At 33.8% G+C, this 27,654-nt stretch overlaps 1 protein-coding gene across 2 annotated transcripts in view; it reads left to right on the top strand.

Moving 5' to 3' along the window:
- The window catches only part of LOC105143512 (uncharacterized), a 58,773-nt gene extending 32,186 nt beyond the window's left edge, over window positions 1–26,587 (top strand). For both annotated transcript variants that reach the window (XM_087403498.1, XM_087403500.1), the window contains 3 exons: window positions 17,944–18,149; window positions 18,585–18,873; window positions 19,181–26,587. In XM_087403498.1, coding sequence (XP_087259624.1) covers window positions 17,944–18,149; window positions 18,585–18,873; window positions 19,181–19,461 — 776 coding nt within the window. In that variant the 3' untranslated portion in view covers window positions 19,462–26,587. The remainder of the gene's footprint in view (window positions 1–17,943; window positions 18,150–18,584; window positions 18,874–19,180) is intronic.
- Window positions 26,588–27,654: the final 1,067 nt, after the last annotated feature.

Raw genomic sequence — 27,654 nt, 5'->3', positions numbered from 1 at the left:
TATTGTTGTCGTTTATAGAATATTGATAAGATTGAGGATAAATAAAAAGTGAAACGGTTTCAAAATGATTCTCTTTTTTTCTGTATTTATAAAAATATTCGTTTTTTTCAAAAGATATTTTAGTCAAGTTTTTCTGTATTTTAATTGCGAAAAATATATGAAAAATATCTACCGTTTGCCAACAGCATTTGGCAAATAAGAGCAATTTGTCGACAATAATTGAATGTCGAAGATATTTATTTACAATGCTATCGACTGGAAGAATGTTAGTAGAGGATAAAATAATGATACATTTCTTAATATTCTTCATCGAGAATATTCAAAAGCAGTAACGTTGACTGATCTCATTTACGCATGACTTCTTAAATGAAATTCTCTACGTAATACATAAAAGTCAGAATACGTAACTTGATCTACGCGGAAACCAGAAGGAACTTTGGACGCATTAGTCGTACTAGCTTTTGGTGAGCTTACAAAGAATGAATATACATGAGTACAAAGGGTTCTTTTAATATGTCTCGCCTCAGTAATTTTTTCCACTAGAGAAACTCGTAATGGGTAATATTTTTATAGCGGCAGTTTCATATGGTACGATGTCTAGTATAATTTTCAAGCAAAGAGCCTTTTCCATAAAAAAAAGCTGCCGCTTGTCTTGCATCTATGAGCGAAGCATTGAGGCTAAGAATTCATCTTTCTGGTAAAGATAAAACTGAAACACTTAATGGTCATTTAAATATATAGTTATATTAAATACGCAACTGAGTTTTGTATAAATAATTACATTTCTCTGAGAATCAGAACTGATAATAAATAATGAACAATTAAACAAAAAATTCTTTATCTAATTATAATCTGCAAATTATGTATCAATTAATAAATATTAAAAATTGCAAAAAAGCAAGTGAATGAAAAAATGTTGTTCTATAACAAATTATTTATATATATAGCTGTGATTTTTTTAATTACGTGTACTGTGTGAAGTCTATTACTTTTACAAATCTTACAATTATTATGTAAATAATTCAGATTTAATTAATAGAATAACCATATTAATAAAAAAATTGAATTTATTTATGTCATGCAAATCATTAATATTAATATGTCGAGTTTAGATCACATATCAATATGTTGTCATATTATGTTGTGATTATATTATAATATATAGATAATTATATGTAATTAACATTTAATTATTAATTACGAGAGGTTCGATGTAGTCCGGGAAACTATATAAATTTTATGCTGAGTCATTCGTACAACTTGATTTGTCGCCAGCAGAAATTTAAATCCCCCAAATCCAAACTTGTTCTACTAGCGGCTCAATACTTTCCTCTTGGAACACGTTTCGATTTATCCCAGGAGAGCGGAAAGCCAGCAAACTTTGGAAGAAGAAGAAAGGTGGCTGCCGCCACGTGATTCGACAAGGGGTTGAATAAAGGCGAGTTAGTTCTAGGAAAGCCGGAGGAGAATCTATCCATGTATCCGTATTATCCCTTAGCTGCCGACACTTCGACCAACTTTCAGGTATCGATCCGCACCACATAGTTTACTTACAGTCTCCGTGTCGTCCTATTCTTGCAAAAACCTTAAGAATCTCTTCCGGAACTAATTTAATTTCCACGCTAAGCAGCGATTGTCAGAGTTAATAATGAATCTGTTTTAAATAATTATTAATTACCTCTGCAGAAGTTAACGCGAATGGCGTCAACCTTTACGATAACAAAGATATATATAAATAATTTCGATCTTTTTAGAGATTTAAAGATGCATAAGCGAAACAATAACCCATAAACTTAACAAATGTATATTTTATTATGGATACAAATTTGGAAAAATCTTCAAGATTCGGACATCTGAATCTTAAAACAAGTGGATCACGACAGAATTAGACGTTAAACTGATATGCGTTCTAATATTGATATTGTATTTTATGATACCGTCTCTTAATCCGCGGCGCTAGCATATTCCCAGGGAATGTCCAGAAATAAAATCCAGAGGATCATTCCGGTAGGGACGTCGTGCGTGAACAGGGCGGTCGCGCCAGTGTCGGGCTTTTCTGGATTTACGACTGGATATTATGCAGATGGTACTTGCATTAAATGCACCGACAGCACAGCACGCTACGGACAGAAAAAAGATGCTGAAAGCGCGTCGAGGGTGAACGACGACTCGCCCTGCGCGCGACCGACAGGCAAATTGTTTTCGTGTACCTGTTCTTTCGCGTGAAACACCCGGCGAGTGTAGGACGACCTATGGGGCGTTAGATATCGAACGGGCGGGAATCTATGCAAAAAGCGACATAGCATGCAAATTTGTAAATATGGAGATTCTGAAGCGATCCGCGATGCAAATTTCCCGCGCATCGAATTATGCGCGGGATGAGCGCGCTACACAAAATTATAAATTACCCTGATTCGTATGCATATTTAATTGATTTAAAACTGAATTTCAAACGGCGAATAATAATTAAATAATCGAATAATAATAAAAATGATTCGGCTAATCACGTCCGCCTGAATATTAAAGATACATATCGCTTATCGCTGGCGTGATTAAACTCGATTCATAGCGAACGAATATGAATTTACACAAGGTACAAATTCGCTCTCATGATCATCGTTTATTTTTTATATAGAGATATACGCAATATCGCAATTAGTTCACCGCAGCATTAGCTGTAAAATTCATCATTATGACTGTATTATTAGCTTAAATTGTACGTATCATGAATTAAAACGGACTCGAGACCATCGATAATTCGACGTACACGTCCATTGTTTGAATACTAATTATTTCAATCTAGTATTAATCCCAGTCGTAATATTACTTTTGTTCTTTGATTATCTATTACTGTACATTCTCTAGTAACAAGAAATCTTTCTCTTCCTTGAATAAGTAGCAGGTAGATTTAGAAATTTACTGTACCGAATATAAATAATGCGTAATAATGATAAGATAGTATGGACGAAATAATATTATATTTGTAAACCAAGTTTTTTCTTGGCAATGTAAGCCAAGTAATAGATATTCTATTTTTCTGTACATTCTCTATTTCAATAAAAATATGCTACATACATTATGCAATAAATGCACATATATTGGGCAGATTTAATTGCGGCAGAGAGTGATAGAAAGTATAATGATGGAAGGAAAAAAAGAGAAAAGGTGCCATTTCGATACAGTCATTTAGAAAAAAAAAAACGCTTAATTTGCAAGCGAACGCGTACAATCGTGATAGTTTTGTGCGCCTGTAAGCGAAGGGTACTTTTACGAAACGCATTTATTGCCGTACTCGAGCAATCCAACGTGGTATCAAATACAGCAACCACCGGTGCAAGGCGATTTCCGCATTTTCTGCGCGAACTCTTCCTATCGCCGTGATTTCGCGTTCCGCTGTTTTATTACGGTCGCACATTTGTATACAGACGTTATATACGATCATATATATACAAACTGGCGTATTTATGCGGGATTTTTATCGTTTCTGGTATTAGAATATTTCAATACAGACTACATTCGTTCAAAGATGAAAAAAAATAGATATTTATTATAAAAGAGAGAGAGAGAGAGAGAGAGAGAGAGAGAGAGAGAGAGAGAGAGAGAGAGAGAGAGAGAGAGGAGTATCTACCTTCTTTGTTAATTTCATAATATAACAGTGAGAAACGTAGCAAAAAAATACAAGAAACATGAAAACTAATTTAATTGAAATAATAATGTTATAACAGACGCAATTTGTGAAGCGTTACATCATATCAAATTATATAGAAATTGGTATAAATTTTCGGTTACGCAAATTGATTATGCTAGAAAATATTAAAGCAAATTGCAGCAACTTTTCATAGATGTGCCAATAAAATATACGTAATATATAAGCGATGCTAAATAATTTCCCTCGATAATTCCTGAATGACAACCGTTAGGGAAGGGATTCGAGGGTTAGAACGATTTGGATCGACGATTACCCACATTGGGATGTTCGGGGAGGATATTTATGGGCTTAGAAATCGCAGTAGGCCGACAAACGATCGTTACCTCTCAGAGTGTATTTACTGCCATCGTAATGCACGAATTGCTAGTTGATGTGAAACGATCATTTAAAGCAGATTGCAGTTCTCAAGGAAAATTACCATTAATTAATTATACAAATCTAAGATGAAATATTAGTTGATGTAATTTATACAAATTAATATATTAAACATTAGTAAATGAAAATCTACCGAGAAATATTCAATACAAATAAGCGAAAAAGGTCACATTTGGCCCGTTTTTTAATATCTACTAATATTTTTTGTGTAAATTTTTGCAATTTCCAGTCCAAGCAAACTACGCCAATTATTTATCGATCTTGAAACACAATCCTAAAGATGAAGTTCGTGGCAATTTAATATTACTATATGCTAATAATAATCTTCAAAAAACACTGAAAAGAAGTTGAAGTATGGCTTCAGTTTAGGACTATGTTTCAAGACATAAATAATCGACGTGCGATTTGTTTAAACTGGAAAAATTATAAAAATGTTTATAAAAATATTATTCAAGATCCGTTTTGGTCGAATATGATTTTTTTCACTCATTTGTTTAATATATTAATTGCTTGTCTCAATTGTTGAAAATGGTGTTTATTTAAAGATATGTTCTTTTTATTAGTAAAGCATAATTATGTATACCTGTAATTATTATATATTAACAGTATTTTAAAAGAATCAATTTGCAATTTGAATTCAGGATGCTATGTTTAACAAAAAAATCATGTGCAATGACTAAAACGGATACAACAATATTTTCTTGGCCTGTTTAAAGAATATTTGTATTCTCACGAACTGGCTAGCGACGCGAGAAACTATGACAGGTGCCAATGCCCGATATTATCTTTAGATGGAAGTTTCGTACTTTTAAGTGACAGTTGATCCTTGCCATTCCTCAGAACGATCCATCGTCGACTGACATCAGTTCTCCCGAAAGATAATCGAACAGGAATGTTATATACTTTTCTCATGTGTGCGTACGGTAATGTTATCGACTCCTTCTCACGTCGCGCTCTCATCCCCCATCTCTACGATCTAGCCAAGCTCTTACTACGTCCGAAGAGTTTCTACCCGATTGTGTACACAGTCCCGATAACGAGGAGCTCGCGCATATACAGCGCTGAACACAAAGCAAATATTGAGCCTTTATCGACCTGACCTAACGTGATCTGCTGAAGAAAATCGCTATCCAAGATAAAGCTGAAGGCGCAGGAGAGAGAGATATACGTGAACTACTATTACAAGCACCTTATCGATCGTATATATTGCGTCCTTGTTCGACGACTAATGTAGTGGATACTAGTGTTGTCTATGTAGGTACATGTACGTGTGCATACGTACACATATGTCATTAACTGTACTGCGCAATCCTGGATTATTCACAGATGTGCTTCAAAATTCTCTCAGATATATGTATATAATCTGATATTTTTATTTCATAGAAGGTACTAGATTGTTAATAATATTGATTTTGATATATTTGAGAAATACGAATTTATTTTATTCTGTTGTATGTTTTCCATCAGTTACGTATACGTAGAGAGATAGATGTATTGATTTTACTACACTAAAGCAGTATCGAATGTGTGGTGGTGCTCGCTACTAATTAACGATACGCTTGGCTGTAATTGCCAATTATACATTTCGTTACGCAGAAACAGTATTAGAAGGGAAAAAATTGTAATATTTATTTTAGCTTGTTTTAATATATTTTATATATGTGATGACTATTAGTAAAGATTTCTAAAAGGAATTTTAAATCTAAAAGTTGTGTTGCATTAATAATTTTTAACCCCACACGGCATACACATAATATTCATAATTTGTTAATATTCTTGATTGCATATTTTACACAGAAGCAGTGTTGACCCAGCATATTTTAAAATAGAAAGAATTGATAATATCGATACTTAGCACAGCTGCGGATAACTCTTGATGAAGACTAATGAATTACAGGAAAGAAGTGCGAAGCGAGAGGGTGCTGAAGGAAGATAAAGAAGACGAGGGTTGACGTAAGCTTTAAGTGTCGAAAAGAGATAATGATGAAGGGCAGTGATGGTATTCGATGAGAAGAATATCATTGTAACGATTTTAATTATTATTCTTAATGAAAGGCACTATTAAATTCCTGTCAAGAATTTATATTTTTATAATGATAAAGGTATAGCTAAATACATTATTCCTTGTGAGAGATAAATGACATTGCGCGATATAAGAATGCTATTTATAATGTAATGAAACTTCATCAACGTTATATTTATATTTTTCGACAAATCGCTAAATATGTTTTGCAAGATAAATCGCGTTACCATGTAGCGTCCTGCCATTTATGTATGAGACAAAAATTTTCACACGTAGTGACATTAGTAATCCATTGTTCGCATAAACCACCGACATCATAAATTCTACGTAAGGTCACAAATGAAAACATGAAACATTAATAAAGCGAGCCACGGAGAGATCAAATATGTAAATCTCTCATCCATGCCGGTTTTCAAGGTAGCAAATATTATAGCTGAAACAAGAGAGCTAGAGAAGGGCCGAGCATTATTTCTGTTCTGGGAAAATGGCGGAGCCATGGCATGAAATTCAAGTTTCGTCTTTGCTGCTGTGTTACGAAAAAAATGCGGAAAAAAATAAAATCTCGTTAGAAAGAACGTAATTAAAAACTATAGTTTTGAGCAGGAAAACCCATAACATCCCGTCCTCCTACTAGCGACTTTTTAAGCAGTTTTGAGCGTAGCACGCGCTCGACCTGAGTGCAATGTTCTTTACCAGTTATAAACGTTAATGAAGCACATTGTGCAGTAGCATGTAGGGCGATTTTCCTCTGCAAAAGCAATTAACTCTCCTAGTGCTAATGTTTCTCTTAAAAAATGATTTTTCGTCACTTATTCTGTTTAATCTGTGGACATTTGCCAAATATGTGTCATAGATCAATTACCACGTGTTTTATCATATTTGTATATACTTACGTATCTTTATATTTATTTTTATAATAGATTTTTTAATTAATTTTAAAAGATTTTATAAGATTAATATTTCTTTATGTTGAATATACTTTATATGTATATCCCAGTATGCGATAAATTTAACTAATTCTTATTAGGAATATTTTTTTTATATGTATATGTATATGTGTATATATACATATATATATATATATATATATACTTACAATATAATATTTTCTGAGCAAAATTTTGAAATATTTTACGCGTTGAAGCTTTTCACGTTAGACATTCAGTCATGTTGTACTTTCAGAATTAAGAATTTATGTTGCATTCACGCAATTCTTCTGAGAATTATTACATAAAATATGTAATAAGTTATCTTTACTTTATACATATTTGAAGTTAAATAATTCAAAATGAGGATAAGAGAAAGTTTACACGAAGATACAGAAGGATAGTTTATACACTCTGGAAAAGCGACAAAAGTGGAGCAACAATAGCGTCTTTAGGAGCAAAGATGAAAGGTCGGAGGAGAGAAGTATTAGGCAGAGACTTATTGCTTCAGTAATTACTACTAATAGCCACCCCCTGAGTAGCGAGAGTAAAGGGAGGTAGTTCTATACTATCCCATACTGTCCGGGAGTACCTGAGAGAATTCCATGTTGGTAAACATCCGGACCATAAATTTTTCCAGGATTCCGTGGAATTTTCGTGCACTTTACGAGATCCTCGTCGGCGTTCTACGCCGCTTCATACTGCGAGGCGTTAAAGCTAAGAGGAAATGTTATCGTGAGAGGATGATGGACCAGCGGAGAAATAAGCTTCTTATAAAGGGAAGGGACAAATAACGACGTTGTTTAGGATTTTACGGATGCACATGACTGTTCCGAGACAGAGTTCAATATGTCAAAGTTTACTACACTCACATATCGAACGGTGTTTGTTATTCGTGTCATATTTACTCATAACTTTGTTACGCGGTTGTATATCTTTGCGCGGATAATAAAAAGAATTGAATAAATGGAATTATACACGTCGCCATTTCTTTGACACGATAAATGTAAAAATAATTTAATTACATAAAAGTCGGTTGTTTATTTCAGTGCATTTATTAAAATACTGCAACTTTCTCTTGCTATGAGAGTCACTATATGATAACGATATCTCCCGGAGGTAGCACACAATATAGGCACGCCACATTGAATGGTTGGTGCGTGATTTATGATCCGTCTCTATCCTTATTCCCTTACCTCGTTGTTCCTGTGCAACCAGTCGGCTTATGCTTCTATAACATAGATAACTTGCCTCTTCTTGCAGTGATTTCACGAAACTATTGACATTATGATACACATAGTTAAATGGAATTTTAAATTAATTTAAATATATTTCATATATTTTTATACTTATACCTGTATTATTTCACTTTTACTATATAATATTATATTATATTTAAATATTTTTTATTCAATAATAATTCCAGAATATTTCTCCAAAACTTGTACGTACGTAACACATCCACTGTTTTTAAAACTACTTCAAACATATCAATTGCAGCAGGGAAAGAAAAAGAAGATATATTACGCATGAAGGGCTTTTCGCTTAAAGCCTCTGTCGCCTAAAACAGCCCGTTTCTGCCCTCGACAAAATCTGTGCGATAACGTTGAGTAGTACTAGCAAACTCGTTGGACGGAATTGCGGGACGTAGCTAGACATCGAATAGCTCTCGTGTGATTTACAGTCTAGCCCTATCAACGTCCTGGCCTTTCGTCATGCTACCCTTCACATGCCCTGCTAAGCCGGAAGACGAGCGTTTCTATGAAATAGAAACATCTTGCTGGGTTTCGCGCGGCATAAGCCAACGCTCGAGATATATTTTATAGGGTAACATTTCCCTGACGGTGCTGCCGTGTAGAAACATCCGCGGAGGAGTATCCCATACATCAGGGTTGCACCTTGTCTCTTAACGCAGCGACTCTCAATGGCGAGCGACAGCTTCTTTGAATAAGAAATACATATAATCCGCGAAGATAATACATCACGGTTGATTATCTTAGATTATTTTTATCTTTTATGAGGTGCTCTCGCGTTTTATTAAAAACACAAGAAAAGATTAAATGACATCGAAATTTTTCCGTAATTTTAGCTTGTACATGTATCTCGTTTGCTTTAAACAAAAATCTCTTTCTCAAAAAAAGTTATATGAACTTTCACCTGCATTTCAGTAAAATTTTGAAATTTTCCTGCTAGTAAAAAAAAAAGGTTTCAAAAGATAAAACTTGAGAGCCATTGCTTTCTTTCTCTTTCCATCTTAATTCTTCTATCCTTTAACGTTTTTCTTGTTTCTTTTAGTTATTTTTTTCTTCTTGTCTCGTTTATCCTAAACGTACCGTTCGTATCCTGACCTACTTTACTCTAGCAAACTCTTACCAAGTCTGTCGTCTTTGCGATTACTGTCACGCACGTCCTATATGTCTTGAGATACTTCCTGTAGCTCCCCTTTATGAAAATGACTGCATTTTGTTATCAGAGAAGCTCGATTAAAACATTATGTCTCATTTCCTTTAACAAATTAATAAATTATTTCGCTGATATCTTAATGATATTTTTTAACCATGTCTTATTCCAACTTAATTCTCTTTTTTTTTTGCGTAAACTATCCACTGGTTTATTATTTACATCCAAGTATCCACTGATTTCTATTGTCTTATACATACCGCCTAATCAGGTTCTTGATGAGCCGCGAGCAAGTTGCGAATCAGAACGTAATACCTGTGCTTTCAACACCCAAATTCGGAGAGCGGCTAAATAACATCTTCGACGCAGGCAGCGCCGGTAGACGATACTGCGGCTGCTCCAGATCGTAATATCGCTTTAATTATGTGCGCCGTATTTGCGCCGGGTCGCGTTATTAATTTCGGGTCCTCACGCCGAGAGACTTACCGTTACGACCTCGGGGGTTATGTCGGATCCTAGGAACCCTCTAGCAGGAACGTCGTCGGGCACGGAGACGTACCGTCAGAGGATGGGTGTGCAACCCTCCCCGGAATACACGTCTGCACGTACGATGCATCCGCCTAGCGCAGCACACGGCTCATCTTCGAGATGTTATTGCGCGAGCGTAGCCCATCCCTCGTCCTGCCGTATGTAAATTATTTCGGGCGCTAAATTAAACAGGTGAAACGGTGTTACGCGATAAGTTGGCATGAACAGGATTGCTCGACGAAATATCTCCGTTTTAGGATGTTTACGACGGTTAGAGTTTTCGGATTCGTGACGTTGACGTAGACGCGGGCAAGCTAGTTCAATTGCGAGTTTGGAATTACTGTTCTTTTTGCGCGATAAGAACAACAATATCCGAGATATTCGCTTCAATTTAAGTTGTCTTCGCCGACGAAAGTTCTGACATGACCGAAGTACCACGTGATGAAAAGCAATAAGTTTCAATGATACTCATTATGTAGAACGTTCGTACTTCTCCAATAATTTGTAATATACATAAAATGTAAAAAGTCAAGATACATAAATATATAGTTATTTAAACGATTTATTTATGTAATGTTTATAATACTCCAAAACTGCAAATTAAAGCAATAGAAAAAAAAATCAGATATTCTCTAACGTGTGCTGTTTAATCTATCTATCATCTATTAATTAATTTTATAATTTCTTTTATTATTTATGTACATAGATATTTAAATCATCATCCATAAATGATATCAATTAATCTTCCTCTTATCACGTTTATCACGGCATCGGTGCTATTTTCAATTACCAATTGTTTCTATCACCATCGCTGTCTCTTGTGGAACAGGTACATACATACATACCGCTTACAGCCTACGACTGGAGCTAGATCGCACTTTATTATTTTTCACCGATGTAATTTTTCCTCGTTTTCCAGACAGTTTGGCCGGGCGTCTCGCGGAAAATATCCCCGCGGATTGCGGTCGCCGTGCAAAATAAATAATCCCTCCGTCGCTTCCGTTTCTCGTTTCGTTCCGCTTCGCGTGTCACGTGTCTGTTCCATTTTTATTGCGACGAAGCCACCTCGTTACATCGACCCGCGTATCTATTTATTTTTAAAAAATTGTATGCACTTTTATTTCGTCCATTTTTGAATGCATAATGCGGTGTGCAGAGATTTCATTAGACTGTAAAAATAATAACGTTCGTAATACTCTGAAACTGCGAATTAAAGATTGAAGGCAGTAGAAAAAGAAATCAGATATTCAATAAAATATGCGCGTTATCAGTTAATTCTACAACTTTTATAATTATTTATATTAATGAGATTTCATTTTTTAGCATACCGTTTTAACCGCATATAATGCTTTAAGATGCTTACGTTATTATAGTATACTTCTAGACGGCAGTTCGAAGTTTTCGGATAAAGCAATTAACGAACAAATGCGAATAGAGTTTCGCCAATCGCTTTCTCTTACGCAACTCATTTTACTTGCCGAATTGTTATGGCTATTTAGAATACATTATGAAGACGTAGCGACGCCGTATACTGCCGACTGTTGCGAACTTTACTTGTTGCAAGTATCTACGCTTAAAGTGTTGGCCACAAATTATCTCGACAGACACAATACTGATTTAGGTTCTTAGAATATTATTGATTGGAATTGCATTAAGCATTATTCGAATTATCTATTTATTATGCATATTCGTGTACTTCAACATAAATGAATTAAATATAATTATAGTTGTAACATAAGTTATTGTATTCATAAATTAGAACTGTAAATAAGAAATTAGGAAAGAATTAATTTCCTATATATGTGTATTTATCTGTAATTGCAAAGATTGAAAGGAGTAGAGATTCGACTTGGGGAAATGCTTTGAATGTCTTCCTAAAGTACATAAACTTTCGAGTGTTCTAGGTTGCCATGTACGAGAATTTACGAATAATTGTCATTTATTGGAAGACTATCGATCTGAAACTTGTGGAGAACTCTTTGTCAATTTTATCAATAAAGGAGGTCTAACTGTGATGATAATTTAATACAGAATTATTATAAGCCTTTTTATTTAACTTAACAAATAGATATAAAGTTCTCAGAATTTCTCTCTATTTCTATTTTTTTCTTTCTTTTACAAATTATGCCAAATAGACAGTTACATGTGTCATTTTTCACAATCTTAAATTATATAATCGATTTTGCGTGCATCGATTTTAATATGCAATATTACAAATCTACTCTATAAGCCAATATTTAATATAGTAAATTGTTTATTATAAAGAATATTTCAAGTTCTTTATTATAAAACACACTTATTTTGTGAAACATATCTGTATTTATTTTCTGTTTCTTTTAAAATCAGATCAAATTGCTTTAATTAGAGCTCTTCAATTAGTGAATTAGATTTTAATTAATATATCCGATCTTTTAAAATCCAGATAAATTTAGCATCACGACTGCGCCTCCTCCAGTCTCCATCACGTGTAGAAGTATCATTTTAATGTTCTTTTCAATCTTATTATTAATCTCTGGTTTCTTCAACAAATATGTGAATAAACCCTTAACAAACTGCCCTTGTGTCTTATACTTTTCAAAATCAAAGTCCTCTTTGTTTTGAAGAATATTAGGATTTTGAGCTAGGTATGTTATTATATTATTATACGCTAATTTTTCTTTATATGACAATTGATTGAAGTTCACCGTCTCCTGAATCATGTTTCCTAGTTGTACTTCAGCCTTAAATACATTTCGACCCACATCCACACGATGGGCAAAGCACCCATATCGGTGAATTCTACTTTGTCCTTGTAATATCTAAATGCTTTCAGAACACTTTTATCGATACTTATTGTACCGGACAATAAAATACGAATAATTTTATGCAATAGTTCTCCGCGAGACATAGTTACTGGTGATTTAGCTATATTTAATTTTTTCAAAAGAGTTGGATCGTTGAGATATTGCTCTATCTCCTCTATCATCGTCGTTTTAGTATCGGTCTCAGATGTTGGAAGAAATCAAACTCGTCAGTTCAGATAACTACTGACCCGTAGTTTCAGACTTCATTTTCACGAAACTATCTTCAGATACTTGAATGCTTATCGATGGTAATTCGAAAACTTGTAAATAAGAATCAATTGCAAATTTCAGTTTTGCATTTTGCTTGAATTATTTTATTTCTCTGTAGCTTGTTCAAGAGCGTTATCAGAAGTGTAATTTTATTTGGATACACCAATGGTTGAAAAAAATTTTCTTCTTGAGGAATTTATAAAGCGTTTCCAAGAATGTATGTTGTTCCTCCGTCAAATTGTTTTCACAGCCGTAAAGCAAGTACGAAAAGATATAAAGTATATTATCACGGAATGTCACTGATAGTTTTAAATTCTCTATTACTGCATTCTTTTTAGTTTTGTGATTTGAAACATTTTGATCACTTGATAGTTGATACTCATAGTTATAGCTATATTATCCGAACGTTGGATTCAATGGTCTTCTCTTCGTACGACGCTAAAGTCCGAAAGAGAACGTAGAATATCATTACTTGGTTTGTGCCTTCAATCAAAAATATCTTTTATCGTTATACTAAATTACGATATAGATGATTATATTATAATAAATAAAATTCATGTGTACAATTTTGTTATTATCCCATTTTAAGATTATTATATAATTTTGAAAGAAATTTATGCAATATTTTCACTCACTTCTTTTTTTAATTTTATACAGTATTTGTCCTGAAAATAAAAGAAGTCAAATTATTACTACACATTTTACCTAATAAAATATTAATAAAATACTAATAAAATATAATACATAATTCGTAAATATATATATTTCTAAAATTTAACAAATTTTAACAATTTTGTCTACTTTAGTTATTTATACAGATTATCGAAATTATAATATATTCGTATCTAAAAAATAATCGTTATATTGTTTCTAGTATTATAATATAATAGTAGTATAATATTTTTGTTTAAATGTTAAAAATCTATGTCGATATAAACTTACTGCTGAAAATGCACGAATGCTGTTCCAGTTATGACGACAAAAATAATAGTTATTACATTGTTCACTATCATTTTGTAAAAAATGATGGCAAATGATTTTCAACAGTAAGTTTATATCGACATAGATTTTTAACATTTCAACAAAAATATTATACTATTATATTATAATACTAGAAACAATATAATGATTATTTTTTAGATACGAATATATTATAATTTCGATAATCTGTATAAATAACTAAAGTAGACAAAATTGTTAAAATTTGTTAAATTTTAGAAACGAATTATGTATTATATTTTATTAGTATTTTATTAATATTTTATTAGGTAAAATGTGTAGTAATAATTTGACTTCTTTTATTTTCAGGCCAAATGGAATTTTATAAAATATTCGATTGTTGTTTGTACGTGTAAAACGTTTCACATTACACAATATTTCGTTAGATTTTAAAATCACTGCGCATCACGAAGACTGAGATAAGTTTTAACGAGGGCGGTGCCTTTATATGGAACAATCGAATTGACATGGTTAGAATTATGTAGGTGTGTACGCGACCGCCGGCTGAGAATGAGTAACTCAGCAGGCGCATGTTATTGTTAACTGATAATTAAATTTTACTGTTCTATACGTCGGTATTCCCCTCCCACTAGTTCCTTCGATTTGGTCTGAGCTGTTGCATCGAGTGAGATGAGATACGGTTATTTGATTTATTATTCTTGATACCATCTTTAAACCTAGATATTATATTACTTTTATATTATGCTACTGAATTTCTATCACTGAATTTCTATCGCAGAATTTAATCCTCGGATTGTCATTCGATTTGGTTGTAACAAAATATAAGCTTTTCAAAAATTAGATCGGAATACATCGTGACAGATGGTATTTAATTATTAAACAACACACGATTAGAAGCCGCATATTTTTTATCCGCAAATCATACGTCGACTCTGATGTTGTGTTACATATAAAAAAATGTATCAATTCAAAGTTCGATCTTTCAATAGATTAAAAATTAATCACTGTATGATTGCATGAGAAACAATATAAATATATCATGTGGGGAAATATATACAATATAAATATGAATGCTGGAAAAATATAAAAACATTGAATCAGCTTTGTTTGAAAAATTCGCTCATAAAAAAAATCAGGCTTTGCGGCATTGTCATTGAATCAAAATTTCGTTTCATTGTTATTTCACGGATTGTTTTCAATATCTTTTCGAAGCGATTTCTTCCTCGTGCTTTGATTCTATGCGAGAGCTGCCGTACTAAAAATTTTTTTGATTAAAAATAATAAAAATGATTTTAAGACCAGAGAGAACTAGTTTTTATATCATCCTTTGAGCAAATTTCTCTTAGATATTTACGCGTACACACATGAACATTTGCGTAAATTAATTTTTTAATGTAATATTACATAAAGTTCTTATTATCGCAATAGTTGATTAGCTGGTATATCCAAATTAATAATCCTTATAGAAGTTATTGTAATCAAAAAAACGTATAAGGTAACGCAAACAAACACTTATATAATATAAATGCAACATTTTAATGTACGACACCTTATAGTCTTATTTACAAGTTCCAAGTCATTTCATATCTTTTCTATAGACACAGACATACAGTTTGAAACGAGATACTCTGGTAACTATACACGCGACAAAGCTCACTGCTGTTCTCCTCTGATTGAGCGCGGTATATTTTTACTCGACTGGCCAATAAAACCGAAGCTGACAATCTACTATGTCCCCTAACAAATGACAACAGATAACGTGTGACCGAAAGGGTCACACCGTCGTGAACGATAAGGTGGCAGGACAATGACGAATAGGCTTTCGCTGGATGGTTCGCGGAGTTTCCGTGGCTGCAATTCCATCGACGATGCAGCCGGCTGCCACTATCATATACGTACCAGGGGCAATTCCGATAGGTGATCCATTATCTTAAGCGGCATCGAGCAATCGATTCGCGCCGCATCTCGGCCGAGCGCTTTTTCAGGTCCCGCCGGACTTTCGCGCACTGTAACGGCTCTCTTCCATTCTCTTTCTATTGCCGTCCCTTTTATTCTCGTGTATACGTAATTTTTTTGGATTGACTTGCGAAACGCGCGCACATACAACTGCATATTGCACTTCTATGTTGTTTCCATCGCTCGTCCGTAAGGTCGACCTGTCGGGATTGGGATTGAACGATGCGCAAATACGGCAGCTCCGCGAGAGAGCTAAAAGCTCACGCGTTTTTGGAAAGGTATCGTTTTTCTTGCATTTCCACGGAAGAATGAGCTTCTATTTATTCTGCGGAGATTAATGATGCTGTTTGTCGGCGATAAAATAGCTCCACAATACTTAACGTATTATTCTGTTTGGAAAATAAGGATCGTGTATAATCAGGATTGTATGTAAAATGTAGAGTTTCAAAGCTACTGCTGGTGCTGCTGCTGGTGCTGCTGTTCTGCTTTCGCAAAAACTTTCGCGTCATGATAGTAAAATTAATCGATGTAAACAACTTAGAACATACGAACGTTAATATTTTATCAAAAGTGTTTGGTGATACATGCGCACATTATGTTGACATACAAGTAACATTTTTTACTTTTATATAATAAAAGATATTTTATGAGAAAAATACTTGGAAAATATATGATGTCTTATGACTCTGAAATGGTACACCTCTTTTAGCAAAATCGCATTTTACTAAAAGATATGAATGGATATTTATTATCGCACACACATACACACATGTGATACACTAAATGTACTATAATATATGTGTATATTTTCATGAGAGTCAATATTTTTTATGACAGAAAGTGCATCATCCGTTTTAATAATTTGTTTTGTGAGAAATTTTCAATCAGCAGTATCATAAAAAATTTTATGACAAAATAACTGAGATAATTCTAGATGTCAACAATATTGGCATTCCTCTCTGACAATATATTGTATAAATAACGCTATTTACTCTTACAAACTTGTCAAGATGTAATGATTAACTGTCATCAGATAAATTTTACATTATAAATCAGCAACAGGAAAAATAGTCTTTTAATGTAGCTTGTCTCTCTTCCTGCATCGCAGCGATACGGGTCAAAATTTATTAAAGCTTCGTATCTTGATCAAATAACGCTTTTGATTGTTTTGCGAAATTGAAGAAAAACTCTAGTTAGGTTTTTTTTACCGTAGATATTTTTATTCATCCCTGGATAGCAACCCGATTGGACGCTTCTGCCGTACTATAAATTCTGCTGCTCGATTGCGAGAATCGCTTTTGGAGATTACGATTGATCGACGTTTGCCGAAACTTAAGCTTTTACGATACCGAAGAAATTCTACAAATTTTTACAAACGCTTTATGTTCCAACTTTCTGAACGTTGACCTGGATATTGATTTTGTAAAACTTAATCAATTTTGATCCGGGATATGAATTATAATAAGAAAACTTGTGCCACAGAATTACTTTTGAGGAAAATCACTGAAACGATAATAAATTTGATTTTTTTATTCAAGATTTTAAATCCGCTAACAGAAATAATCACTGAAAGGGGAATATTTTCCATATTATATGTAAGTTCAACTTAGGCGCTTATTCATTACACATATACATATCATACATATGTGCACACGTGTCTGTGGCCGCGTCTTTGTGTTGTGCACACATTTACACAAATCAATTTACTCATGATCCCACATTACACAAAGTTCTTATTACCGCAGCGGTTAATTAGCGTGAGTAAACCACGCGGATATTATCCTTTAAGTATCCAGCAAGCTAACATTGCGAGAAATTAACTACTGCGGGGTTTATCGCTGTTCTTTTCCATTGTAATATTGCTATGGTATCGTATACTAGAAAACTTTCTTCATAAAAGGAATTAAATACCGCTGCAAATGACCATTGCAATGTACTTCCTGTACCGATTATATCTTATCAATTTCGAGCATCTTAATAAACTTAAATTTCTTTTCTATTCTGTGTTCACAGGTTGCGGAAGTATCGCGCCGAAATCTACTTGGGGCAAAGTTGCTACAATGGGTTACGCCAGTCTTGGGATACCCTTGACCTTGGTTTACCTATCTAGTGCGGGAGGTCTCTTGTCGAGATGCGCCAGGGGCGTTTTTACACGAGCTCTTTGTTGCTGCCTCTGCTCGAATTGCGGCTATTGTTGTTATGACGAGAGGCGGATGCAGGTTAGCGATGGCATACTTCGTTGAAAATTTTTCATCGTTAGATGATAAAAAATTTAATCGCGGACGTCAGTGATACGGTCTTCCTCCCTTTGGATAAACTGGATATACGTGATATGGGAAATGCATATGTCGCACCGACTCGACACATGCATCTCCTATGTCGGCAGGATACGCGTGTCCTGTTGACGATCGATAAGGATTAATCGCTGCCGTACCATTGATTGGTTATTGTTAGAGCGCTATTCAAATAAAATTGGATCAGCCTTCGAAATCCCCAGCACTCGAAACACAAGAGTGTAAACGATGTTGGCGTTCACTCGAAAGTGTTGCGACGCAACACGAATGTAATTGGTACACATGTAGCATGGTCATTCACGTGTGTTGACATGCAGATATGAACGGATTTTCCATTTTCGGGTATTTTCTCGTATGTAGGAGAAAGAGCGTCGGATGAGAAAGAAGCGACAGCAGGAGGAACTGGCGCAGCAGCAGCAGCAACAGTTACAGCTGCAGGAGCCCTTTTACGTTCGCGCGAATGCATCAACGTTCACTAGCACCGTGGAAATTAAAGCCAGCCCGAAAGACGAAGTTTCGAGTCTAGGCTCCGGCGATAGACCAAACGTTACCATACTCGCACCAATCAGTATCTGCCTCGGCGCGATGTTGTGTTACATCATTGCCGGAGCATTCACTCTGCATAAATTGGACGGTTGGTCATTCATAGGTAAGTTCCGCTCAGAAAAAAAAACTTCATAAATTGTGTTCAGTGTTGCGTTACCTATATCAACTTTCAGTTGTTTTTTCAGTTGAATTTCAGTAGTTTTGCAATATAAATGTATATTTGATGAGCCTCAAAGCGTTTAAAAAAAAAAATTAACATGATCGTTTTTCTGTATCCGTATCAGATTGGCATAAATTCTGCAACGTATTACATACAGTGCAGTATATGTAAACATGATATATGTACATATATATGTATATAAAGTTTATACTCTCTAAAAGCTAACGGCTAGCGCTTCTTCCACATTTAGATGCAAGCTATTTCTGCTTCATGAGCCTGAGCACTATCGGCTTCGGCGACATGGTACCCGGTTCTTATCCTCGCCACACCCTCGCCGACTCGAGAAACGTGACAGTCTGGTTTTGCTCCTGCTATATAATGTCAGGAATGGCCCTGACGGCGATGTGCTTCAACATCCTCCACGACGAAATTGTCCATCGGCTGAGTCACCAAACAGACAAGCCGGAGCCAGTGAAGCCGAGCTCGTCCGTAGACGAGCTGTCGACGGATCCGTTCGCTCTGACCTCGTGACAATTTCCGTCGGGCAATCTGTGCCACAGGAACGGCACCGACGAGAACAATATATGTGGCACGGAACCACCCACCAATATATTCGCGCACGAGAATGAGATCAACATCCTAAAAGACACCTTCAATCAGGTAGACGTTACTAGAGATTGCAAACCGATCCTGAAGCTTGAAGATCATGTCCCACCGATTTCTGCTGTCTATATGTTACCCAAGGTCGACGAAGAGGCCGAGGAAAATACGGAAATGTGAAACTTAGACGCAGATTTCCGGAGAACGACAGTCTGGCGGCCAGGTTCAATCAATTGGAGATTACCTAGCAGTGTTTTTATGACTCGTAATCCAGATGGATAGGTATATATAACATGTTATATATGCTAAAATCGTGTTGTCAGATCGTGACAAAAAGACGTTTTTGTTGAATCTATTATTAACGTTGAATTCAATGGTTAAGACACACTAATGACTTTAATAAAGTCATGAAAGTAATGGTGCTCAAAATTTATATTTTTGTTTTTTTTATTAGAAGTATAAATATAGTGTTATAAAATTTTCCAAACATATGAATTTTTTAAATTTAATTATCATATACTTTCGTTGCTGAAGTTGTCTACTAATATCTTTCTTTTATGATGTGATAAACAATTGTATATAATGTTTTTACACTATCTTAATATATTATACTGTGTGTTTTACATGTCTAAATTCAACGATTAATGATAGAATCATTAATACGTTTCCATTAGTGATAATACTAACGAGTATGCAGAGCGTTTATCTGGAACACATTCGAAAAATTAAAAAATGATAAATGCTTAAACCGTTGATGCAAGTAGGACATCCTCCTTGAAATCAATACAAAATAGATTTCATTTTCACTTATATATAATAAGAATAATAAATTGATATAAAAATAGAAATTCAATAATTTATAATAATTTTTTTTATTCCAATTATTTTATTATTATTATTTCCTTCATCTCGAAACTTATATCACGATCATAATTGAAACAAAATAGTAATAGCGTGATTTAATATTGAAATTTTCTACTTCTATATAAGATTTTAATTTTTAAAGTAATATCTTTATAATTATGTATCATGTTTTTAATACAGTATCTTACATAAGTTTTAAGTAATAGGCAACCGAGATAGGCAAAGGTTGTAGAATTTCAAATGTAGAAATTCAAATGTAGAAATTTCTTGAACTTTCATTAGACATTGCTATGTTAATTTTGAAGTGTCTTTAATAAATATTTGCTAGATATTCCTAAAATATGAAGTTACCACTTTCACAAAAGGATGTACCAAAAAGATAAAATGCAAATGCAATGGTATTGCCAAAGTTTACTTTATGCTGATTTTATGCTAAGGACACAAATTAAAGATACGTAACGTTTCAAGATACAGACGTGCTGTTTAAAATTGCTGCTCGTAAGTGCAGTCACTTTGCGTCGTGTAGTTTAAAGTAATACGGATTAATTAAAGAAATCACGAAGAGTACAAAATTCCACAGGAATTGAAGCTATGAGTAATTAACCATTACGACTCAAACATTTGCGTACCGACATTAATGATAGGAAATTACGTTTACGTCGTCGATAAAATGAATAGAGCAAATGACCAGCATAAAATAATTTCCCAAGGGGCAATGATGCATTTCATTCGCGACTGGTATGCTGTTCGTGCGCGGGAATGAAGCTCCTCTTTTATTTCCCTATTTTCTTTATTCACGTCACGTATACTGCTGCTGTTTCCTAAGAAACCCGTGGAATCGTCTGAAAAATTGATATTTCTTCAATATAAATAACATCTTAAAAAAAATAGTGTCTTAAAGAATGCTTTAGGTACTTTATACAAAAACGAAATACTAAGATAAAATTCTGAAAATATTTCAATATAAATAGAAAAGATGAACAGATCAAATATGCACGTATGCATCTCTAAATGTAAATTTTGAAGATTTCAAATTAGATTTTCCCTCAAGAATCGATATACAGTTGTGTTACGGAAGTACTTTTACCATTCGTTTTACAATCTACTTTTGCGAAAGTATCTAAGTGTCTAACTCATGATCAAACAACAGATCTGGCAATGACCTTTGATGAATAAACATATTTTTCGAATAATAACATCGTAATTCAAATAAAAACTTTCAAAATAAATCATGAAAAGTTTTCTTTTTTACGAAATTAATTTCATGTTTTTTTTTTATTAAATTAATTTCTGATAATGAGATTGAGTTCACGCTTGATATTGATTTTTTAATAAGCACGGAGTGAAATCTTTTGATTATGAGCGAAATCAATCTAGATGTTCCTACGGATTTGAGCGTAGCTCACCTGTTTAATATTCAATGAGATTTCGAGGACGTCCTGGCTTGCGAACGGGGACCGACTTAATGTTTCTACACGCCTACTTAGATAGGGACATGTAAGAATTTTTTATATTTCCGTATTTAAGCGTTCACAACGCGTTCTTGTCTGTAATATAACTAAGCTATCGATCCTTGCGTCTAGCTCAGACAGATTGAAGGTACACACGTACACGTTTACTTGCGCGCGTACCAGTTTATCAATCGATCTGTCACTTTTCCTATGTCCTCGCAATTCTATCGAACTGTAATTTCAATCACACTGCCGTACGTGGAAAGCTGCGAAGATAGCAGGTCGATTGTCGTTGAACAAAGATTACATTTCTAGAGAATGGTAGGAGCAATTAATGGAATGTCGCATTCAGTGGAATAAAGGAATTATTTAAAGATATTAACTGTTCAAATATGCAAATAGAATCTACGGAATATTTTAATTGTAATGTTAACTTGACGAGTTAAGAAATGATCATTTGTTCAGCGATAATTGTAGCAAGTCTTGTAATAATAATTAGTAATGTGTTATTTGTTATACTGCCATCTGGCTGGACGCTAGAATCTAATGAATGAATGAAATCAAATTCTGTGCTCAAGAACAATAACTAAGGTACTTACGGATAGGCATTAATCCCTAAGGATATTGCGTTTAGGACGACTATCCCTGTTCTTTCATATTGATACTCGAATAGTCTACGAGAAAAATGCGTAAACAAAGCATAACTGTGAATTAGCATAACTGTAAATGATTATTTTCGCTGCGTATCGGGCGACCTGTGTGCGTGGCGGTTAATATTATGAGCATGTCATATCTATGTTGCCATATTATAAATATTCTTTACATATCCTTATGCGGATATAGATTATATAATTTAAAATCTAATATAAAGATAGAATAAAATATATGTTAAATTTAACTTGTATTTTTTTTATACTAGATAAATTTTCTTTGCGAATATGATGTGAAAACTGCGCCGAACTGACGCGAAACCTTGTCACGCACGATGCAGAGGAATGAAATGATTCCAAAGCGATTTAAAAAGTGTCTCTTCTTCTGTTTCCTGTAACATATCATACAGTGTAAGGGATTTTGTCGGCCGTCTCTTCACTTACGAGCAATCGTACGTACATTAGCTCGATATTAAAAGCGCCGAGTGAATCGCTGAGAAGGCTGTAGGGCCTCGCCGTGCAGCTTGCAGGCGAGAGAATTTCGTACGGTGTCTAATGACAATCGATACTGGCTTGAGCAGTTGCTAGAGTTATCGTTATCACTCCGTCGGTGATTCGATGGAGGGTCGTGGCCGGCAGCCAAGACAAACTTTACTTTGGTGCTCGTACCAGGCCATCCAGCCATCGATCCAACCCGCCCGTACAAACTTCCTCACACTCGAGTTCGAGTCGGGCGCTTGCTCCAAGCTGGCGCTACGGCGATTTGTTGCGAGAATCTATTTACAACTTTCCATATACGTCCCCGTGTACGCGAGGAAACGTGCAATAACCGTCGGCGTGTCACGATTGCGAATGCCGAAAGAAATGCTTAAAAGTTGGCTGCCGCATTTCTTGGTTAAAGATAGGGTAAAAAAAGAAGAGAATGATATCATGCGATTGATATTTTGCGTAACGCTCTGATTAAAGTTGTATTAATCGATATTCTTGTATGGTACTTAGGACTTACAGTTTTCTTTTAGTCGTGCTATTTTAGATCACTTTTAATTCTTTCGAAGTTTCTTCTCGAGATAATAGACTCATTTACGAGGTGAACTTGTGAAGCGAATTAAAGTTTAACGTAACTTTTCACTGCGGATATTGAATTCGTTAAATGTAAGCGAATTTGGCTACATCAAGGAAACATATATATCGTATCGTATCATCATTTTACTATTCGAAATGAAAATTAAAAAAAAACATGCGCAATCTTGCATCTTTTAAAATGTTTCAATTGATACTAATTAATTATCTAGTTTTCAGTACAATCTTGATAATACATAATATTCTATATTATTTTATGGAATTATTATATTATTTTCAATAAGAATAAGAATAAGAATGGAAGTATGACTCTATTATTTCTATTCTTTTATTTTTTCATTATTATTTCTTTTTGATTTATAGTTTTCTAACAGATTATGAAATGAGAATGCATTATCTCACAAGCACTGAGGAAAGAAAGCATCTTTATTTACCTTGATTAGCATAATTACCTCATTAGAAAATATATAGCAGATTGTGGTTAGTAATTTTTTACGTCCATATATAATGCTGTCTATGAGTCTAGAACGAGGTCCCAGCGCGGCAAAAGTCCAGACCGGCTTCTCTCCTTTCACAGGATTTTCTTTCCTATGTAGCTCCTCATCTTTCGCCCTTACGTTCGGGTTTCCTCTGTCGTACTCCAGGGAAATATAACCGAGTTCAAAGCTCTCGATGGTCGACACGAAACTTTAGCGCGACAATTTTGCGAGAAATATCCAATGAAAGTCAAACTCTACGGGATTCAGCCTCATTGGTGCGTTTCAACCTTGGGAGAAAAAAGAGCGAAGGAAAGCAAAACTAGCCCGACCTTCCAACAACCGACTTAATGGAATTAATGGTTTTCTGCTGTCGCCTTACGTATTCATTCTGCGCGCGAATCAGCCTGTGAGCCCGTCGAGTTTTCGAAAACTTCGGAAAGTCAAATCTATGTCTCTTGATACTCAATTGCGCTTCTACCGAGGGCAATTAGTGTTCTTGCTACTTCTGGCTACTGTCATTTCAAAGGATCTGAGTAAAGTGCTACTAAATTACAGCAAACTCACTTCGCACAAAGTTAGCAATATTTGATCAATGTGCTTATTTGTAATTTACTCATTTTTATCTTATTTTTTTTTATTCCCATTTCCTCTAGTTCAGATATTTTTTGAGTGACAAGTTATTCAATGCTATTTCTTCATTAAAATAAAATAATTATTTATGTATTTCGATTTAAGGCAAACATTAAATAGATAAGTGTTTGCTATCTGAAGAAATCATTAGCGTTACTGCTGAAACGAAACGTCGGAAGAGAAATTGTAAGAGAGGAAATCTCGAAGAGATATCTCCCAGAAGTGAAATCTCATTTATAAATATCTAAGTTGCAACAATATTCTGACGACAATTCAACTTCTATAATTAATGAAGTAACGAGATTTGCTTCTGCCGTCCTTCTATAGTCTTATACAAAAGTGTGCCGTGTCTCAGTAATGTAATATTTTAGCACAAATTGATATTAAATCCAATCAAGTGTATCTCTGATTCATATTTTCGTCCCATCTCATTACAACAAACTTATAATTACTTATTATGTACTATTATGCCAATATGTAGTGAATATTTAAAGTAAATATTGAAGTGAATATTTTTTATTTGTGCCTTTATAATTATGATATTTTTTAAATGAAATAATGCATAATTTAATCGAATCTTCAAGCCTTTGTTCATAAACAGAATATATCAATATATACTGATGACGTTATGAAATATTACTTGTATATAGCATTAATATGTCACTGTACGATAACATTATATTAGAATTTATTGTTAGAACCAGTTATTTCGAGTCGTATTCGTCATGACTCGCTTGTCGATCGCTTTTACTGAAGCTCACGGCTGTAAATATGATATTGTCCTAGAATGTAATAGACGTGAATGTGGGAAATTCTTGTTATTATAGATCTTGTTATTAAACAACAAAAATAACTTGAGAAATTTCCATTATTGTAATACCGATTTATTTATTTTGTTAACGTGAGAGAGGAAATTAAATGTTGCAAATATGCAAGAAATCCATGCTGGATTTGGATTCATTTTATTCATGTAATTGAGATTATAATGTTAATAGAACTTAAGGAATATTCATTCTTACTTTATATTAAGGATGTACGAAGACTGTGTAAGATACATTTTCGTTTTTATTTCTGCATAGAGCATACATATAACATCAGAAAGTAAAGTCGAGTTCGTCTAAAGACATTGCAATAAATAATTGTTTTCTTGAAAAATTAACGGCGCTATCTCTGATTTACAAAAAATTTTAAGTGAATAAATAGTTTTAAAATTTCTAAACTATTATTAGATTCTGGAAGAGAGAAATATAAGATGTTTGCTAAGTAATGTACAATGCGACAGTCTAATCCTTTCCGTGCTTCACTCATAAATCATCTCAATAATTCTTTATACAAGAGCAGAGGAAATCTTAATAAATGTCTGATTTCGTAAACTTCGCGCGCGTCGTCGATCAAAACAAAGTTTTCTATACGCTTATAGCGACCTGCTGTGTCCGCGAATTAATCATAGTTAAAGTTTCCCGAGGTTCACTTATAAACTCATTTTTTCCGACGATCATGCATTCCTGAAAGATACATAAGCATCTGGAACGAAGTTTAATATCTCCATCTTGATAAGGTCTGATGATGCCAGGAATAACGCACAATTTTGAACGTGTTAAAAATTTTTTTAATGGGTTATTTAATAAATACCCGAGATGTAAGGAACAAAATGGTCAGAAAGGCACATATAGGCGTACACACGGCGGACATACTATCGTCTCTCAGATTCCACATTGTATACTGAAATTAAACTTATATTCTGTAAATAACTGTGAGGGCGAACAAGGTGCGGAGTATTGGCCGACGAAATTGTAAAATATAAAGCGAACGATTTGCTGGGTATTGTACGTCTGTATAATCATTTGTCAAGCAATGTATCCTACGATAGGAGATAATAAAGAAGACTTATCAAAAATTTCAATGAGTTTTTATCGTGTATAAACATATTATTGTATTTTAATATTTTCTTATATACACAATATGTGCAGTCACATATATAAACAACTTTCTTTAAGAACGCTGATGTTCTATAATAATTCTTATCTTAAGTTGATTGTTATACGTATACATACGTATATATATATATATATATATATATATATATATATATATATATACACACACACATACACAAATATATATATTATGTGTATACATATATATTTTTTATGTATATGTATATATATATATATATATATATTGACCCTGAAAAAAATTTGTCTTATTTAATTTTTATGTTGATATATAACAATAAATCAATAATCAACATTTCCATCTTCGATAATGTTATACGTCAGTGTAACGATCTGTCTAATCGTTAATCTTTATTCGTTTCATTCATTTCAATTGTCTCGCACATAATTATCTTACCGCCAATACAGTATTATTATTAACTCTTGTCTCAAATTAATAAATAATAATAAGGCTCTCTACGTATAAAACAATATAGTACAAAAGAAGGGTAAAGAGTCAGTAATGTGCATTACTGGCTCTTTGCCTTCCTTTTGTACTATTTTGTTCAAATATACTGTCAAAAAGAAGTGAAACATTTTAACTCTTCTTCGAGATTTAAAAAAAGTGTATGAAAGTGATAAGAATAAAGAATTTGGAGGTATAGATGTTGATAATCGATTATTTTAAACATAAAAATTATGAATATTATTTTATATATTCATATATAATATATGTTACTTTTGTTAAGATATACAAAAAAATTATTCATCTTGACACAGAGGTGATTTCTGTGAACAATACATCTCACTCGCGAATACAATTTGTAGTGCAGGCGGTACTGAATTTATAAAACCAATATGCTTCAGACTTATCGATCCAGTGATACAACGGGATTGAAAATGATTTTCATCTTTTATCGTCATAATGCTATATAACTCGATATGAGGCCTAATCATGCGATAAATACTAATGCCGGTCGGAGTAATTAAGAAGCAACGATAATAGTAATAGAAATATTCTCGTCAGTGAAAGATA

The sequence above is a fragment of the Acromyrmex echinatior genome, chromosome 2, assembly GCF_024713525.1.
Source record: "Acromyrmex echinatior isolate Ae372 chromosome 2, ASM2471352v2, whole genome shotgun sequence".
Taxonomy (NCBI): Eukaryota; Metazoa; Arthropoda; class Insecta; order Hymenoptera; family Formicidae; genus Acromyrmex; species Acromyrmex echinatior.
This window is presented reverse-complemented; position numbering and strand designations above follow the sequence as displayed.